Source organism: Nycticebus coucang, chromosome 11 (genome assembly GCF_027406575.1).
Source record: "Nycticebus coucang isolate mNycCou1 chromosome 11, mNycCou1.pri, whole genome shotgun sequence".
In the NCBI taxonomy this organism is placed as follows: Eukaryota; Metazoa; Chordata; class Mammalia; order Primates; family Lorisidae; genus Nycticebus; species Nycticebus coucang.
Window position 1 is genome coordinate 32,438,322 of NC_069790.1, and position 20,226 is coordinate 32,458,547.

At 42.1% G+C, this 20,226-nt stretch overlaps 1 protein-coding gene across 8 annotated transcripts; it reads right to left on the bottom strand.

Annotated features, from left to right (window-relative positions):
• Positions 1-3,281: 3,281 nt before the first annotated feature.
• CBX3 (chromobox 3) lies at positions 3,282-20,150 on the bottom strand. 8 transcript variants are annotated; one of them, XM_053553776.1, is made up of 6 exons: positions 19,581-20,150; positions 18,130-18,181; positions 13,064-13,206; positions 9,600-9,762; positions 4,393-4,487; positions 3,282-3,490 (listed from the first exon to the last, which is right to left on the bottom strand). In XM_053553776.1, exons 2-6 carry the CDS (start codon positions 18,151-18,153, stop codon positions 3,364-3,366), a joined length of 552 nt encoding a protein of 183 aa, XP_053409751.1. In that variant the 5' UTR covers positions 18,154-18,181; positions 19,581-20,150; the 3' UTR covers positions 3,282-3,363. The 8 variants fall into 8 exon arrangements, with proteins under 8 accessions (XP_053409751.1, XP_053409749.1, XP_053409753.1 ...); XM_053553774.1 differs by lacking the exon at positions 19,581-20,150 and adding an exon at positions 19,320-19,453; XM_053553778.1 differs by lacking the exon at positions 19,581-20,150 and adding an exon at positions 19,325-19,429.
• Positions 20,151-20,226: the final 76 nt, after the last annotated feature.

Genomic DNA, 20,226 nt, shown 5'->3' on the forward strand with positions numbered 1-20,226 from the left:
CCTAAGAATGCTCACATTAACAGCCAGATACTACTGACAGCCTAAATACTCACTCAGTAACTGGTTAAGTTGGGGACCTGCCATACAATAGCCTAAGTCCCTATTAAAAATAGGTAAAACACAACTTGACTGCTAAACACAAGGCAATGTATTGTCTTGCATTCTTGTATTTCATCCTTCCAGCAGCCCCTGAAGAATAGTGTTTTTATAGATGAGGAAACGGAGGCAGAGGTGAAGTACATTAATTTGTTCAAAATCAAAGAACTGATAGAAGATTCCAACCCAAATAATTTGGCTGGAATGGTTAGCAGGTATGCTAGAATAGGATAGATAAATCATAATGTATTTATTAAGTAAGATGGCCCAAGATAATAGTTTGGTGATAAATTACAAACAAGTTTTTGTTAAAAACAACAGTATTAAAATGTATAAAACAGCATAAGCAGAGATAAATATACATCAGCCACACTACTTTGGGTTAGAGGGGGAAGAGATGGATGAGGTGGCTTTATTTCAGTAACACTGACTTGTTACAAGCTTATTTTTCTTATGATATCAGAGGGTAGAAATGAACAGGGGAAAAACAGGGTTTTTTTAAAGCCAAGTCTAGAATTCAGAAATTCAAGAACTTGAAAGAATGGTTTGACTCAATCTATAATATACCTGTGATACGATAAAGAGCGAAAGGTGAGGGGGAGAGGCAGAGACAATTATTACATGCATTGCTTGCAGGTTTTGAAGATAGAAGGAGCCAAAGAATGAAGACTGTTCCCAGAAAAGGAAAGAGACAAGGAAATGGATTTTGCCATCAAAGCCCAAGGAACCAACCTGAGTCCTCCACTTGAGTGCTGTGAGACTGATTTTACACTTCTGGCATCCAGAACTGGTAGACATTTGTACTGTTTTAAGCCATTAAATTTGCGGTAGTTGTGACAGCACCAAGAGGAAATTAATATAAATACCTGAGATAATAAAAGTAATTACATGGACATTATTTCCAGAAATACCCTTACTAAAATTTAATGTAGGGCTGCCAACTGCTGACTGATATAAAGTTCTCTACATCTGTGAACCCACTGTTGAGCAATGGTTGGTCTATAAGGTACTTCATGAATAGATGATTTGTTTATGATTTTTCTTTTGCTGCATGGATTTTGGAAATCAGTAGAAAAAGTTCTATTAACAGAATCAGCCCTACCAAAATATTGATCCTTTTTAGAGGACAGTTAAACTAGAAAAGCACCAAAATTTCACTTAATTGAGGTAAATTTTCCCTTAAGGATCAAACGAAACTAATTTGTATCTCCCCACTAGAAATATTTCTATGGCAATGAATACTGTAAAATTCATAAGCTCAAAGGATCTAGGCTAAGCACTTTAATGCCTCAGTGGTCTGATCTAATTGTCTTTTCTTTGTTTTTTTTTTTTCGAGACAAAGCGAGTTCTCTTTTTGTTGCCCTTGGTTGAGTGCTATGCATCATAGCTCACAGCAACCTCAAACTCGTGGGCTCAAGCAATTCTCTTGCCTTAGCCTCCTAAGTAGCTGGAGCTATAGGCACCCGCCACAACGTGCCTGGCTAGACATTGTCTGGCTCTAGCTGGTCTCAAACCTGTGAACTCAGATTATCTACCACCTTGGCCTCCCAAGTGCTAGGATTACAGGCGTGAACTACCATGCCTAGCCTTTTTTTTTTGAGAAAGTGTTCCACTGTCACCCTATGACGTCAAAGTGCACAGCAACCTCAAACTCTTGGGCGCAAGCGATTTTCTTGCCTCAGCCTCCCAAGTATTTAGGACTACAGGTGCCCGCCACAGGGCAAGTTATTTATTTTTTTTAGCAGGCATGGGCCAGGTTCAAACCCACCAGCCCCCATGCATGTGGTCAGCACCCTTACCACTCATCTATGGGCACCCAGCCTTTATTTTTTTTTTTTTTTTGAGACAGTCTTACTTTCTTGTCCCCAGTAGTGCGCCTTGGCAAAATAGCTCACAGCAACCTCTAACTCTTGGTCTCAAGCAATCCTCTTGCCTCAGCCTTCCAAGTAGCTGGGACTATAGGTGCCCACCACAACGCCTAGCTATTTTTTAGAGACAGGGTCTTGCTCTCCTCAGGCTGGTCTTTAACTTGTAAGGTCAAGTGATACACTTGCCTTGGCCTCCCAGAGAGCTGGGATTATAGGCAAATATCCAATTTTCCAATCTATAAACATGAAGATAATTCGATAAAGTATGTGCACATGTGTGTGGGGGGTATGGGGAGGGGGGCATTTCTGCTCCCACTTTACAATCAGACCGTGAAAAAAACGCCTAAGTGCATAAAGGAATATAAAACTATTTATTGACCACTGTTCACTATTATTTACAATAAAAGTAAACAATATACAATTAGATAACATTCTGATTATGACTTTTTTTATGGCTTCTGCTCAACCAGTAACCCAAATACTGAAAAGTTTGAGTCTACATGTAAGGAATGAGTTGCGGTAAGGAAAAAACATGCACGTCAGTAGTTTTAGATTAGAGTTTGTTCACACATTTATGTAAAAAGGTATGAAGCTGCCAACATGGTTCAACCATCTGATTAGGTTTCTGTAAGCCAAGTGTAGGAATGGATTACCACAAGAATCTTTAATGACCATTTAACTAAGTCTCGTTCATTTAACCTCATTAGAACACACCAGGATTTGTCTAGTTTCCTCATGTAGGTTATTGGTTAGGGTAAGCTTTTCCTTTTAGAAATTTTGTAAACACAATTTTGCATTTATATGACTATACATACAGATTCTGACATGGCTGTTTTTAAATTATCCATTTAAACTGTCGAATTAAGAATCAACTATTTAATTTGAAACATTATGGCTTCAGGAAAATTTTCTATTATTACATCACTCAGAATGATGGTATTGCAGACACCTGGGCTTACCTGTGATTTTTGTTTTGGTGAATGTTTAAAAACAAAGAAAATCATTTACATATGAATGTCGCGTATACACATAAACAAATTAAAAAAAAAAAAAAAACCCAGAATGGCCCTTAGGCAAAGAGTTAAACACAAGTTCTTACTGAATAATGGCTATGGAAATTTCCCTTAGTATTTAGAAAAGCTGTTTTCTAATGCAGAAGAAATAATATACCATGGTGTCAAGTGTTTTTTTTTTTTTTCTGATAAAGGAAGCAACTAGAGAAAGCTTTTATTTGTTCAAAGTAACCAGTGCTATTGATGCAAGCCCCAATGACTCTCCCAGTACTACTTTCAAAATGAACATATCAAACTTGATTTGTTAGAATGTAGTTATTTCTTCACACTCTCAAGACCCAGATTTTTTTATATATATAAATATATATAAAAAGCAATGCAAACAATTATTGAGCTTCATCTTCTGGACAAGAATGCCAAGTTAGTCTCTCTTCATAAAAAGCAATAACAATTTGAGGGCACTTCATGTTTGCTTCTTTTGCCAGCACCAAATCTGCCTCATCTGAATCTTTCCTATTGTGAGGAAAAAAAAAATCCAGTTAAAAATCTAAATGTTTATGTCAACCCTCAACTGTTCATTTAAGAAATAATAATGCGGGTGGCGCCTGTGGCTCAGTGAGTAGGGTGCTGGCTCCATATACCGAGGGTGGTGGGTTCAAACCCAGTCCTGGCCAAACTGCAACATAAAATAGCCGGGCGTTGTGGTGGGCGCCTGTAGTCTCAGCTACTTGGGAGGCTGAGGCAAGAGAATCACCTATACCCAGAAGCTGGAGGTTGCTGTGAGCTGTGTGACGCCATAGCACTCTACTGAGGGCAATAAAGTGAGACTCTGTCAAAAAAAAAAAAAAAAAAAAAAAAAAAAAGAAAGAAAGAAAGAAATAATAATGCAATCAAAAGGTATTTAAGTGCTTCGAGTGAGGGCCGGGGGAGTAGTTAAATGTTAATTGTGGTTATGTTCCAATAAACTTAAGTTTTCCAAAACAGGCTATAATTTGCTGAGGCTTGAGTCATTATCAAAAGTAACCAGGATCATCTTTTTAGCAGATTACTCTCTAGTTGATGAAAACTATTTATAAAACCTTTCCTAAATTTATAAAAATGTCTATTCTTACTTTAAAATGTAACACCTACATCCTTTTTTTTTCTTTTTGAGACAAGAGTCTCAAGCTGTCACCCTAGGCAGAGTGCCATGCCATCACAGCTCACAGTAAACTCTAACTCTTGGGCTTAAGTGATTCTCTTGCCTCGGCCTTCCAAATAGCTGGGACTACAGGTGCCCGCCACAACACCTGGCTATTTTTTGTTGTTGTTGCAGTTGTTTAGTTGGTCTGGGCCAGGTTTGAACCTGCCACCCTCGATTATGTGGCTGGCCGCTGTAATCACTGTGCTACGGGTGCCGAGCTGAGCATACTTACCACTTCATAAGAAACATTAATTCTCCACTGCTGTCTGTGGCACCAATTATTCTTTCAGGATCAAGACCTCTGGCAAAGCCTCTTGGTTTGTCAGCCTATTTAGAAGAGGTTGATTGGTTACTTACATGTTTTCATACAACAAACTAAGAACATAACTTCTAATTTGATTTCATGATATATAGCTTTTGAATAAAAAGCTTCCAGCCAAGTGCAGTGGCTCACACCTGTATTCCCACAACTGGGAGGCTGAGGCAGCAGCATCCCTTTCAGCCTGAGCAAGAGTGAAACCCCATCTCTACTAAAAATAGAAAAACATGCCTATAGTACTACTTGGACACTAAAGCAGGAGGATCACTTGAACTTAAGAGTTTGAGGTTGCTGTGAGCAAGGCTGATGTCACACCACTCTAGTCTGCGTAATATAGACTCTGTCTTACATCAATATATGGTTCCCAAAAGCAAAACAAATGACTAAAGCAACAGCCCACATTTGTTACTATTAAAAAGCATAGTAATTGGTCCCAAGTGGTAGCTCATGCCTAGCACTCTGGGAGGCCAAGGGAGGTGGATCATACTTGAGCTCAGGAGTTCAAATCCAGCCTGTGCAAGAGACCCTGCCTTTACTAAAAATAGAAAAAAAAAAAAACTAACCAGGAGAGTGGCACATGCCTGTAGTCCCAGCTACTTGAAAGGCTGAGTCAGGAGGATTGCCCAGGGTGACAAAATGAGACTCTTTGGGTGTGGGGGAAACAAAACAAAAGAAAAAGAAAAGTGTATTAATTCAATTTTATTATTATTTTCTGAGACAGAGTCTCACTTAATCACTCTGGGGTCGAGCGCCATCATATCATAGTTCACAGCAACCTCAAACTCTTGGGCTCTTTTGATTCTCTTGCCTCAGCCTTCAGAGTAGCTGGGACTACAGGCGCCTGCCACAACTCCTGGCTATTTTTAGACATGGGGTATCACTCTTGCTCAGGCTGGTCTGGAACGCCTGAGCTCAAGCAATCCACCTGCTTCAGCCTCCCAGAGTGCCATATTACAGCACAGTGAGCCACCTCCCCTGTCTGAAATGTGTATTAATTAATTAATTAATTTTTTTTTTGGTAGAGACAGAGTCTTACTTTATTGCCCTCGGTAGAGTACCGTGGCATCACACAGCTCACAGCAACCTCCAACTCCTGGGCCTACCCGATTCTTTTGTCTCAGTCTCCTGAGCAGCTGGGACTATAGGGGCCTGCCAGTGGGGCCGGCACCCTACCCACTGAGCCATAGGTGCCACCTGAAGTGTATTAATTTAAAAGCAGAAAAATTTAACAAATATGGATGTCTGATGTCCAATGAACAATACTTAGAAATATTTTGAATCACAAGTCAAGAAAATACACAATAACTTTCTGCATCTAAAGACAGTAAGGGCAGAACTGTGAGGAAAAAATGAATCCCTTTATAATTACTACCTGTTGTTACCAGAAATAAACTCTTGAAAGTTAGTATTTCAAATCAATTCTAATAATTAGTCTAAATTATCCCACTATTTTAAAGGTATAAACAAACAGTAAAAAAACTTTAAAATTCAGATTAATTGTACCCCATAAATGCATTAACATATACACGATCTGTGTTTATGATTAAAAAAAAGTTAACACTACAGAAGTCAACTGAATATAAGAACTGCTACCAAAATTAAGTGGTATTTAAAGCTTATGAAAGAATTAAGAAACCTTTGAAAAGTGAATAATAATGTAAAAAACTCTAATAAAATATTTTCGATTTTGGGTGGAGCCTGTAGCTAAAGCGGCTAAGGCTCCAGCCACATACACCAAAGCTGGTGGGTTCGAATCCAGCCCGGGTCTGACAAACACTGACAACTATAACCAAAAAAATAGCTGGGTGTTGTGGCAGGTGCCTGTAGTTCCAGCTAGTTGGGAGGCTGAGGCAAGAGAATTGCTTAAGAGGAGGAGTTTGAGGTTGCTGTGAGCTGCGATGCCACAGTACTCTACCCAGGGCTATAGCTTGAGGTTCTGCCTCAAAAAAAAAAAAAAAGTTCTGATTTTGTTATTAAAAATAAATAAATAAATAAAACTCAGATTAACCAGTATTGCAACTGATCTGAATTACAGGAAACCTTAGAAGGTACTTAGTATAGGGTGGTGCCTGTGGCTCAAAGGAGTAGGGTGCTGGCCCCATATACCAGAGGTAGCAGGTTCAAACCTGGCCCCAGCCAAAATCTGCAAAAAAAAAAAAAAAAAAGAAAGAAAAGTACTCAGTATAAACCAATGGTTCTCAAAGTCAAGTCAGGAACCCCTGGGGGTCCCTGAGGTCTTTTTTTTTTCTGTAGAGACAGTCTCACTTTACTGCCCTCGGTAGAGTGCTGTGGTGTTACACAGCTCACAGCAAACTCCAGCTCTTGGGCTTACGTGATTCTCTTGCCTCAGCCTCCCGAGCAGCTGGGACTACAGGCACCCGCCACAACACCCGGCTATTTTTTTTGTTGTAGTTTGGCCGGGGCTGGGTTTGAACCCACCACCCTTGGTATATGGGGCCGGTGCCCTACTCACTGAGCCACAGGTGCCGCCCGGTCCCTGAGGTCTTTTGGGGGAGTTCCGTATGGGTCCCTCCTCTTGTGTACCTGTGACTTTGAACTGTCTTCATAAATCTCCACCAGAACAACATACCACAAGAATTAAACATGTAAGTAGAGCTGTTCTTCTGTTTAACCAGGCATTGAAAAGGTTTGTGAAAATGTAAATTCCCACTCTTCTCAATTTTTTGTTTTGGAAAAGTTATTTTCACAAAAGGTATTTAATGTGCAGCAAGTTTTTATTATTTTTTTTGAGACAGAGCCTCACTTTGTCGCCAACTCTTGGGGTTTAAGTGATTCTCTTCCCTCAGCCTCCCAAATAGCCCGGACTACAGGTACCCACCGCAACGCCCAGCTCCAGTTATTTTTTTATTGCAGTTTTCGTTGTTTTAGTTGGCTTGGGCTGAGTTTGAACCAGCCAGCCTTGGTGTTACGTGGCTGGCGCTGTAACCACTGTGTATGGTTGCCAAGCCTATCATTCTTACTGAATATACAAATATCACAGCTTGCTGCAACCTCAAACCCAAGTAATATTCCTGCCTCAGACTTCCAAACAGCTAATAGCATATGCCATTACACCTGGTTAATTTTTTTGAGACAGAGTCTCACTTTTTTGCCCTCAGTAGAATGCCATGGTGTCATAGCTCACAGCAACCTCAAACTCTTGGGCTCAGGTTCTCTTGTCTCAGCCTCCCGAGTAGCTGGGACTACCGGCACCTGCCACAACACTTGGCTATTTCTAGAGATGGGGTCTTGCTCTGTCTTAGGCTGTTCTCAAACCTGTTGAGCTCAGGCAGTCCACCTGCCCCAGCCTCCCGAAGTGCTAGGATTACAGGTATGAGCCACTGCATTGGCCACACCTGGCTAATTTTTAAATTTTGTGTAGAAATGAGGGTCTTGGTATATTGTTCAGGCAGGTCTCAAACTCCTGGCCTCAAGTAATCCACCTAATGTTGGTTGCCCAAAGTGTTGAGATTACAGGTATGAGCCACTGTACCTGGTCTGAAATTTGTTTATAAATATAAATAAGTATTAATAGTTATAACCCATAGGCTCTTGGGGGTCCTCGAAAATTTTCTGGAGTGTAAAGGGTCCCTGAGATCAAAGCTTAGGAACTGTCTCAGGCTAGATGGGGTGGCTCATGCCTATAATCCTAGCACTCTTGGAGGGCAAGGCGGGTGGAATGTTTGGGCTCAGGAGTTCAAGATCAGGCTCAGCAAGAGCGAGACCCTATCTCTTCGGAGGCTGAGGGAAGAGTATTACCTGAGCCCAAGAGTTTTGGGATGCTGTGAGCTATGATGCTACAGCACTCTGTTAAGGTTGGGATTCTAACAAAAAAAAAAAAGAAAGCAATTTTTATTATCAAGGATTATAAACTTCAAAGTATTGTTTGACAATACAAATATCACAAGCAAAAGTACTTTCTGGTGGTAAATGTCATTAATGGACTATAATCAGACACGCCATTTGGATTGCTTTCACTACTATGTAGGCCACAACAGAAGTTTTGGGATAGATTGTTGCTATGATCCATTATTTTACTAAGAAACATAGTTAAGATGGGCAAGGTGGCTTAAGTCCGTAATCCTAGCACTATGGGAGAACGAGGTGGGTGGACTGCCTGAGCTCATGAGTTCACCAAACAAAAAAACCCTAGCTGGGCATCATGGCGGGCACCTGAAGTATCAGCTGTTTGGGAGGCTGAGGCAAGAGGATCAGAGAATCATCTGAGCCCAAGTTTGAGACTGCTGTTAAGATGCCATGGCACTCTACCCAGGGAAAAAGAGTGAGACTGCCTCCACCACCCAAGATAAAGTGTTTGAATGTTCTAATCTTTTTTTTTTTTTGTAGAGACAGAGTTTCACTTTATTGCCCTTGGTAGAGTGCCGTGGCATCACACAGCTCACAGCAACCTCCAACTCCTGGGCTTAGGCGATTCTCCTGCCTCAGCCTCCCGAGTGGCTGGGACTACAGGCGCCCACCACAACGCCCGGCTATTTTTTTTGTTGCAGTTTGGCCAGGGCTGGGTTTGAACCCGCCACCCTCGGTATATGGGGCCAGCACCCTGCTCACTGAGCCACAGGCGCCGCCCGAATGTTCTAATCTTAATATTGTTTCTGATTAAGATTTCTAGCCTTGGCTCACAAGTGATTGGTTTGATTAGGGATTAAATCCATGAAATTATTAAAAACAATACTAGCACATTTTATTTATATCTTGAGATGGAGCCTCACTTTTTCGCCCTCAATAGAGTGCTGTAGCATCACAGCTCACAGCAACCTCAAACTGTTGGCTCAAGTGATTCTCTTGTCTCAGCCTCTGGAGTAGCTGGGACTACAGGTGGCTGCCACAATGCCCAGCGATGTTTTAGACACAGGGCTCGCACTTACTCAGGCTGGTCTCAAACCTGTGAGCTCAGGCAATCCACCTGCCTTGGCCTCCAAGAGTGGTAGGATTATAGGCATGAGCCACCGTGGCCTGCAACACTACCACATTTTAAGTGGCACAAACAGTTACTGTACAGTCACATAGTATAGGCTAAACCATGCATTTCCTTTTTGTCCTACCCATTATCCATCAACCTTTTATAAAATGATAGTCTGGCGAGCCATGTTTATACTTACAGCATCTCTTTTCTTCTTTGATTTGCTATCATCTGATTCACTGTCAGATAAAGATTTTCTTTTTGTACCATCCTTTTCTTTACCAGCTTTTTGAGAATTAAGAAATGCTTCAATTAACTCTGGACAATCTAAATTTTCTTCAGGTTCCCAAGTATTATCAGCACTGTATTCAGAGAAAGAAAAAGTCAATTCAATTAAATATGGTTCATCACCATCATCTGCATCCATTTAACAGATACTTGAAAAAAAGTTCTCTATACTGCAGATACTAATCGTTTCTTCCATTTCCTCCATGTTTTGAGAATCTGCCTAGATTTCATTCGTGTCTCTCACAGCCCCAAGTGGGCAATCGATTTTTACCTCCAAATTTAAGAAGCCTTATGTAACAATGTAATTGAAGATAATATATTTCCCCAAGTCCTGCACACAACTACTTCATAATTTTTCTCAAAGAGTTTTTAAAAAATGCAGAAGCCCAATTCTCACCCTAAAGTGATGTATCCTAGGGTTGGAAATCCAATACTGTTTTAAAACAATGATCGTAAGGCATTCTCAAATGTTAGATGATTTCAATTTTTGCTGGGTACTCACACTGGGAGATGACATAGAGCAAGGATTGTAAACCAGAAGCCAAATCCAGCATTTTTACAGTCTGCAAACTAAAAATGTTTTCTTACATTTTTAAATGATTCAAAAAATATTTCAAAATGAAAATTAAATAAATTTGAATTTCAGGGGCCCCAAATCAAGTGTTACTGAACACATTCAGGCTCATTTATTTAACATATCTGCTTTTGCACTACATCCACAGAGATGGTATAGAGGCAGAGACCTATGGCCCACAAAGCCTAGAATAGTTACTATGTAACACTTCAGGGAAAAAAAAGATTTCTGATCCCTGACATGAGGCTGAGATGACCATTTCCATATATTTTTCAGAAGGGCTGCAAAGAAAATGAGTATCAATTAACACATATGAAAGACAGACCATCCTACACAGCAACTGCCTTAACTTTTTGTGTTCTGGTCCAAAAAGATTTTATACAACTAAAGTTAATCATCTAGGGGATACTGGGAAAGGTGTTAACGCTGGCACTTATCAAGTTGGTCTGCTGATAGCCTGAGACTCCAAAACTGGGAAACCTAAATTGGTAGAGGGTGGAGGCAAGAGTCTCTATTCTGTGGTATTATATTCCTTATAGCTTTCTACATCACCTAATATATTACACTACACCAGGAAGTTCTCAATCATCCTAGTGGCCTTAAGTTTTCAGAGATGAGGAGTCCATTTCCAAATGTGTTGATGGGTAGAACATAAAAGACTAATAGCTTTTAATGTCTCATGGGCTTAAAAAAATAGTTAACTGGGCGGCACCTGTGGCTCAGTGAGTAGGGCGCCAGCCCCATGTACCAAGGGTGGCGGCTTCAAACCCAGCCCCAGCCAAACTGCAACAAAAAATAGCTGGGCGTTGTGGCAGGCGCCTGTAGTCCCAGCTACTTGGAAGGCTGAGGCAAGAGAATCATCTAAGCCCAAGAGTTGGAGGTTGCTGTAAGCTGTGACGCCACAGCATTCTACCGAGGGCAACAAAGTGAGACTCTGTCTCAAATAAAAAAAGTTAACCATTTGAAGGTAATCAACTCTGACAAACTGGTTAAATCTAATTTTAAAACAATTCATAGACTTATTTTGCTTGGCTTTGCTATCTGCAGGAAATTTTTTCAGTGGTAAATTATTGACTTATGGTTTGGCGGGTTCGAACCTGGCCGGGGTCTACTAAACAACAGTAACAACTACAACAACAACAAAAAAATATAGCCGGGCACTGTGGCAGACACTTATAGTCCCAGCTACTTGGGAGGCTGAGGTAGAGTACTGCTTAAGCCCATGAGGTTGAGGTTGCTGTGAGCTGTGTCACCACGGCACTTTCCTGAGGGTTACACATTAAGACTGTCTCAAAAACAAAAAATAAATAAAATAAAAAAATAAATTGACTTATGATATACATTTAACTACCAATACTGAAAGACAAAACAGAAATGTACATCCTCTATCCATTTTTAATTGTCACTGCCTAGGGAGCTTTGCTCCCTGTTTTTGTGTTGTCAGGTAGAAGACTCAAAGTAGATTAGCACAATAAACGCCAAGCTTTAAAAAGCATATAATTCCTCTATGTTTCAGTTATTTTAAGACAGCTAACATGAAGACTTAAGAAATCAATTCATAAAAAGGAACACAAAGGACTAATGAGCTTCAAAAATTACTAGGTTCTACTTCTTATAGTGATTAGGACATGATAAATTCATTTTTTACATTTTTTTGGTCTACATTCATCTTAATTCAGAAGCACTTCCTGAATGACCCAGACATACAAAAATCCCCCCACTTTTTCCCATTGGTTTTTAAAATCTTCACTTATAAAACTGAAACACTAAAGCATTAAAATACAGAAAGCTCGTTTAACTCACTTCACAAAAGCATTAACAAATGACATATCCCTTCTGTAACTATTTAAAGACAAACTGAGTTAACACGAACACTAATTGTAAATAGACGGAGGAATACTGAATTGCCAAGGACATGATAAATTTAATATGAGACCTAGATTATGATGAGTACTTCTATTTAAGACCGACAACTCTATATTATATAGCTTCAGTGTTTTCTAGTGCCTTCTGTATAGAGTGAAATGATGTAGATTAGATATTCCAACTGGTACAGTATGTAACTACATTAAAACGAATTATATAGTAAATTACAAACACAATTTAACGAATTTGACTTTCCAGGGCAATAAATTGGTCTTTAAATTGCTTCGTTTCAACTGTAGGCAAAGGACTTGGCTCTATATTTATTTCCAAGGGTCCTCAAACTGCGGCCCTCGGGCCACATGAGGTGGTGTGATTGTATTTGTTCCCGTTTTGTTTTTTTACTTCAAAATAAGATATGTGCAGCATGTTCATTGTTTTTTCTTAAACTGTAGTCTGGCTCTCCAACGGTCTGAGGGACAGTGAATTGGCCCCATTTAAAGTTTGAGGACCCCTGATTTAGACAGAGTCTCACTTTGTTGCCCTAGGTAGAGTGTCCTTACATCATAGCTCACAGCAACGTAGAAACTCTTGGGCTCACGCAATTCTTTTGTCCCAGCCTCCCAAGCAGCTGGGACTACAGGCGCGCCCACCACAATGCCCAGCTATTTTTAGAGACGGGGTCTTGCTCTGGCTCAGGCTGGTCTTGAACCTGTGAGCTCAGACAATCCCCGCCTCGGCCTTCTAGAGTGCTGGGATTAAAGGTGTGAGCCACCACACCAGGACTTGGCTCTTTTTAAATAGACTTCAAATAAAATACCTTAAAATTAAAAATGTCTTTACATTTAAAGAGATTTCTAGAAAAAGGAGCAAGGTAAAAACAAATTTTAAGCCATCTAACTGCAGTTTAACATATGATAACCACTGAGGTATCTTACTCTGTAAATCCCTTCCACTTCAGGAAATACTCCACCTTCCCATTTACTACTCGTCGATCCAGAACTTTTTCCACCACAAATTCTTCAGGCTCTGCCTCTTCAACCTTTTTACTCTTTCCATTCTGCTTCTTTCCCATTTTTTGCTATAACAAAACAAAACAAAAAGAAGTTAAGAAATACATTCCTCTTGAATTTTGTGTACATTTTTTTTTTTTTTTTTTGTAGAGACAGAGTCTCACTTTATGGCCCTTGGTAGAGTGCCGTGGCCTCACACAGCTCACAGCAACCTCCAACTCCTGGGCTTAAGCGATTCTCTTGCCTCAGCCTCCCAAGTAGCTGGGACTACAGGCGCCCACCACAATGCCTGGCTATTTTTTGGTTGCAGTTTGGCCAGGGCCAGGTTTGAACCCGTCACCCTTGGTATATGGGGCCGGCGCCCTACCGACTGAGCCACAGGCGCCGCCCCAAATTTTGTGTACATTTTAAAGGCCAAATTGCTCATATTGTTGTATTTAAAACAAATTTTTGATTTTATATCCTAGGGTAAACATCTTTTGACAAGATAAAAAATCAACAGACAATAAAATAATTCTTTATTCTGTTGATTTAGCTCATACGTAAGGTCCACCACCCTTCTGCAAAATGATATAATCAAAAACACTAAATGGAAAATAAGTTACTCAGTCTTATCTCTCGGTAGCATATGAGACCAAATATAGTATTTACTCATTTCAACCACAACACAGAAACAACCAAATACGTACACAGTATTAAGAAGATACATAGGAGAGACTAAGTAGTATTTACAGACTTGTTAAAATTGTGGCTCAGTGAGTAGGGCGCCAGCCCCATATACTGAGGGTTGTGGGTTCAAGCCTGGCCCCAACCAAACTGCAATAAAAAAAAAATAGCCAGGCGTTGTGGTGGGTGCCTGTAGTCTCAGCTACTTGGGAGGCTGAGGCAAGAGAATTGCCTAAGCCCAGGCAGGAGGGGGAGGTTGCTGTGAGCTGTGTGACGCCACAGCACGTAGATCTACCGAGGGCAACAAAGTAAGACTCTGTCTCTACAAAAATAAAAAAATAAATAAATAAAATAAAATTGTAGCCCCAAGACAGTAAGACCTTTTTTTCCTTCTCAAATATTAATGTTAGAAGACTGAATGATACAGAAAAAAGGTAATCACAGAATGAAAACACGGTTTGGAATTCTGATATCAACTGTAGGAAAATATTATTATTATTATTTTTTTGTAGAGACAGAGTCTCACTTTGTCACCCTCGGTAGAGTGCTTTGGCATCACAGCTCACAGCAACCTCCAACTCCTGAGTTTAGGTGATTCTCTTGCCTCAGCCTCCCAAGTAGCTGGGACTACAGGTGCCCGCCACAACGCCCAGCTATTTTTTGTTGTTGTTGTTGCGGTTTGGCCGGGGCAGGGTTTGAACCCATCACCTTCGGCATATGGGGCCGGCACCCTACCCAGTGAGCAATAAGGCAAAATATTATTTTTCCATAACCTCTGTAACTAATGACTATTCCAAATAAACCTATAATGCTATCATTTAAAGAGGCCAAAATGACAGATGCATTTTAATTCTCTAATGTGGAAAAAAATAAAATCCCTTTTCTGCTTTCTCAAGGAGTCTAAGCTGGTAGCAAAAAAATTCGCTTTAAACAGATATTTGCTCTTTTGCAGTATAACACTATTTATGAAGAGATAAACACAACCAACTATGTCCAATACTTAAACAGATTCATTCCAGTAGGATTGAAAATGGCAAATTAAAAAAAACCTTAAATGGCTAATTAGAAGACATTAAGGGGGGGGGAAATCCCTAATGCAACAAGCATTTTAAAATACTTTTATCTCAAAACAAGTGGTTTATTTACTTTTGGGGGAAGGAGGAGACAGTCTCAAGCTGTAACCCTGTGTAGAGTGCCGTGGCAACATAACTCACAGCAACCTCGAACTCTTGGGCTCAAGTGATCCTCTTGCCTCAGTTTTTCTAAATTACTAGAGACAGGGTCTTGCTTTCTGCTCAGGCTGGTCTCGAACCTGTGAGCTCAAATAATCCACCCACCTAGGCTTCCCAGAGTGCTAGGATTACAGGCATGAGCCACCTTGCCTGGCCCAAAACAAGTGGTTTATAAAAAAGAAAAAACATCCCAGTCACTAAAACTACACCACAATCATGTAAGCAGATAAAGAAACAGCAATGACTCAAGACTGCAAAAAGATACTTCAGTCTAGGAAAACATACAGGGGTAAACACACACAGGAGAAAAGAAAAAATCTTGTGGAACTGAAAAAAATGCAGCGAATACCTAATTTTGTTGGATACAATTTCCAAGTCAGGCCTTACTATTCTCCTAAGTCAAGATACTTGAGTAGTAGGCCTAGTCAAATAGATTTTTGCCTCTTGACACTAAGAACGGTAGTGGGAGGAACAAAGAGACATTGAAACAGATAAAATTTATTAGATCTGAATCCTAACTAAAATCCAAAACAGCTTACTGTTCACAGAGGCAGGAAGCTAACAAAAATAACAAGGACGTCAAAAATGAAAAGGATGTATGTTAAAACTTCTGAAGTGGTCAATCTGTTATCTTTTTCAATACAAGAAAATAGACAGCAATAAACAAACATCAAAGCCTATCAAACTGCCTGCAAAAGTCTGTTTAAATTTTATCCGGCCTGGAGCAGTGGCTCACACCTGTAATCCCAGCAAGCTGCAAAGCCCAGGCAGGTGCACTGCCTGAGCACTGTTTGAGACGAGCCTGAGGAAAGGGAGACCCCATTTCTACAAATAGAAAAACTAGCCAGGGATTGTGGTGGGTGCCTGCAGTCCCAGCTGCTTGGGAGGCTGAGGCAAAAGGATGAATCTCTTGAGCCAAAGAGTTTGAGGTTGCTGTGAGCCATGACACCTCAACCCCAGGGAAACTGAGTGAGACTCGATTAGGCACCGTGGCTCACACCTTTGTAATCCTAGCACTCTGGGAGGCCAAGACGGTGGACTGCCTGAGTTCACAGGTTAGAGACCAGCCTGAGCCAAGAGCAAGACCCTGTCTGTAGAAGTAGCCGGATGTTGTGGCAGGTGCCTATAGTCCCAGCTACTTGGGAGGCTGAGGCAAGTTTGAGGTTGCTGTGAGCTATGATGCCACAGCACTCTAGTGAAAAAGACAAAGTAAAACTCTGTTTCAAAAAAATAAATAAAACAAACAGGAGTATGTTTGCTTTTTGCTTATCTGCCAAGGCTCATGGACAGCCAATTCCTTTCCCATCTAATATGTAAAGTAGGATACAGGTAATAGTAAAGTCAGTCACCTACATTTTGGATTCATGTTTATGGAATTCGAAGGTCAGTTCCATTCTGAGACACAGAAGATGCTTTGTGCTTTTCTCATGGATGGCTTTCACTTATACATATATGGCATACGGGAATGGTCTGTACCACAGACTCACCACACAGGCTTTACATTTCATATCGCAATTGTTTTCCTGGGTATTTGACCTAATGTAAATCTAATGACAGCTCAAATTAAAAATCTCCAACTTGCCCTTTTTTAGTACGCAACTAGAAGAGAGAACACACAGACCACAAAACCATATACTTTGCTTTACTTAGTATTAACACCTCTATGTGCTCACAATTACTACCATAACGGGTCACCTGAAAAGAACCTTAACTTTGAATTTTGTGATTTTTATGTGAATATTCCAGTGTTCTTTTTTTTTTGTGTGTGTGTGGTTTTTTTTTTGGCCAGGGCTGGGTTTGAACCCGCCACCTCCGGCATATGGGACGGGTGCCCTATTCCTTGAGCCACAGGAGCCACCCCCAGTGTTCTTTTTTAAACTTATAAGCTGACACATCTGTAGATACTCGTGTAACTTATTAAGCCCAAGAACGTAAACTTCGGGGTAGCGCATGTGGCTCAGTTGGTAAGGCACCGGCCCCATATACAGAGGGTGGCGGGTTCAAACCTGGCCCCAGCCGAACTGCAACAAAAAAATAGCCAGGCGTTGCAGCGGGTGCCTGTAGTTCCAGCAACTCTGGAGGCTGAGGCAAGAGAATCGCTTAAGCCCAGGAGTTGGAGGTTGCTATGAGCTGTGATGCCACAGCACTCTACCAAGGGCGATAAAGTGAGACTCTTGTCTCTACAAAAAAAAAAGAAAGAAAAAAGAATGTAAACTTCGGGTTTAAGAAACTTTTGGGAGAGAAAACAACTAGTCCCTCAAGATCTAGTCTTCTCTCCTTCCTAGTCATATTTGTGTTTTTGTTCACTGGCCACTTAAAAAACAAATAACTGATACTTTAAGATTCTCTCTATTTTCAAGTAAGCAAGTTTAAATTAGGGCAAAGTAATTAAAGCAATTTACAAAATTCAATAACTTTTGCTCCAGTCTAGTGTGCACAAAGTAGCTACTCTCTAAACTGGGCATTAATGAAAAACTTGACTTCACTAGAATTCAGCAGATTTTAAAGAATATTATGCCAACCAACAAAGGCCTTACCACTTTATGAAACATATTCTTTTCTCGTTACATAAACTTATGTATTTTTATTTACTGATAAAAATACTCAGCAAAATCCAGATTGTGTCATGCTTCTTAGTTTATTTTTTTTGAGTGTTATTTTGTCACCCTCGGTAGAGTGCCACGGCATCATAGCTCACAGCAGCCTCAAACTCTTGGGCTCAAGTAATTCTCTTGCCTCAGCCTCCCTGAGGAACTGGGACTAAAGGAGCCTACCTAAACGCCCACTATCTTGAGATCTGGCTTTGGCTCAGGCAATCCACCCATCTCAGCCTCCCAGAGCTTTAGGATTAACAAGCGTGAGCCACCATGCCCGGCCTCTGAAATTACTTTTAAGACACTGTTAAGCCAAGTCAGTTAAGTATCTCAGCGTAATGTTTTCGTTTTTTGTCCTTAATTCTTTTCCACAGAATACTGGGAAACCTAGGAAAAGTACAGACATAAATTTCTCAACCAGAGAGATGCAAAGTTATAATTTTGGGGGGAAAAAAACTTGAGTTTAGTCTTTATGTATTTTAGGTTTTCATTAACTTACCAATGTAGTTTTATTGGAGGCCATTTTTTATTGCAGACTTGAAGAGCTATTACTAGAAAAATGCATGACAGTTAAAACGAAGTTTTCAAGACATAAAAAAGGTAGCTAAATACAAGTTTTGTTTGGATTCCAACCCCCACTTAGATAGCAGACGTTTCACACACGTCTATACAAATCTGGAGAAGCAGATGTTGAGTTCCTGCATATGCTATTACTTACTACCAACTTAAATGGGCACATCGATGTTTTTAAACAAAGTGATTCTAGAAATACCTTAGTAAGGTATTTCTTACTAGATTCTACTTACTAAGGTATTTCTAGAAACCTGAAACCTGAGACAGTTTTATATAGTGAGCAATGCTGGACAGTTTTTCCAATTTAAATCCATTTATAAAATAAAGTAAATATTCGATTTCTTTAAAGAGGACAAACTTGTCGGTTCATAATTAGGAACAATTACCCAAACAACTCACAACAGTAAACTACCACGAATTCTTTCTCTATACTTCTGAACGTCCAAAGATTCTCCAGTATAATCCCGACTTCTTTCAGAAACCTTTCCAATCAGTAAACACGAAATGTTTCAGTCCCACTTCGTGACACTCAGGCCCGTCCCGGCTTAATTCTAGCGTCTTGAGGCCCCAGCGCTGGGCGCCCGCCCTCCACCAGGACCGCGGCCTCGTGGTCAGCGCATTCGCGGGGAGGAACAAAGGCCGCGGCGCGGGGCCGAAGGGCACTGCGCCACCGGACCGCGCCGGCCACGTAACGGAGCACACGCACAGCCTGGCACAGCGGGCCGCGCGCCGCCAGGCCTCATGGTTGCGGGGAGACGCAGCGCCGTTCCCGGAGGCCCCACGCTCCGACCCACCCCGCGTGGAGGAGGGGAGGCAGCCCCTCATCTTGATCCAGGATGAGGGAGGAGGAAGAAAATGCGCTTTGTTTAGAAATAAGGCTCCTGTGGCCATAGCCCTCTACCCTCTCCGGGACAGTGCTGTCCACCCAGTAATTACAGGTGACCAGCCAGCGCCCGACCAGCCGCGGTGCCTCCATTCGACCCTCCACTCCTCCCCGCAGCTTCCGACGCGGGATCTGGCAGAGAGGGGCGGGAAGTGGGAAATAGGGGGCCCCAGGCTGCATGTGGTGTCTTAAGCACCACCACCGAAAGAATTAGAGGAAAAAAAACCACCGACTTCACCGGTTCCGAGCTGCTCCGGGTCGCGAGTCTGCGGCGTCTCCGGCCCTGCGCGCCTTAAGCTGGAGCCACATACAGGGAGGAGGGGGCGGGGGAGCTGCTCACGGGGACGCCCGGGGAGGGGGGGACCGCCCACGCCGGGCAGCCGCGAGGGGCGGGGCAGCGGGCGCGCGCCTGGCGGGGGAGGGGCCGCGCGCCACGCCCGCTGGGAACTTGGGGCCTGAGTGGGGGGAAGGGCGGCGGCGACCGCGACACTTACCGTTCGCGGCGTGGCACCAAGTGGTCGGCTGATGGGAGGGAACGGGGAGGGGCGAGGACGGTGACTGGAGTCTTCTCCACCGATGCTTTTCTGCTACCCAGCGGCAGCGGCCGGCGCCAAAACCCGACTGCGCCCACTTCCTCGCCCCTGGGGTTGGGAGCTTACAAATGCTGAGGAAGTGGTAATTGGGAGCTAAAAACGTGTGCCCTTCCTCGGGTCACTCGCTGGAAACACCTCTCCCGACCCCAAAGGGTCAGCCCCAAAGGCAAACGTTAGATTGGCGCACCAGTGAACAATAATTTGCTGACTAAAAAGCGTTTTGAGTGTTTCCGGAAGGGGCTGAGTTAGTCCTCTGCTGGGGAGGGAAGAAGGGGAAGATTTTTGTGGCGGGAGAACCGAGAAGATAATTAACGGCGTAGCTGCAGGGACCACCTCCCTAAGCTAGGGGGCTGAACCTCCAGGCAGCGGATTAAGCTCCTCCCGTCAGCGTTAATTTCAAACTGCGCGACCGTTTCTCACCTGCCCTGCGCTGAGGCGGGGGCTGGACCTAATTCCGGGAGGGAGTAACGCGCAGGCCTCGAGCCTTCCGCAATTCACTAACCTCATTTACGCAACTGACGTCAAGCGCTGTCTCTGGCCGCAAGTG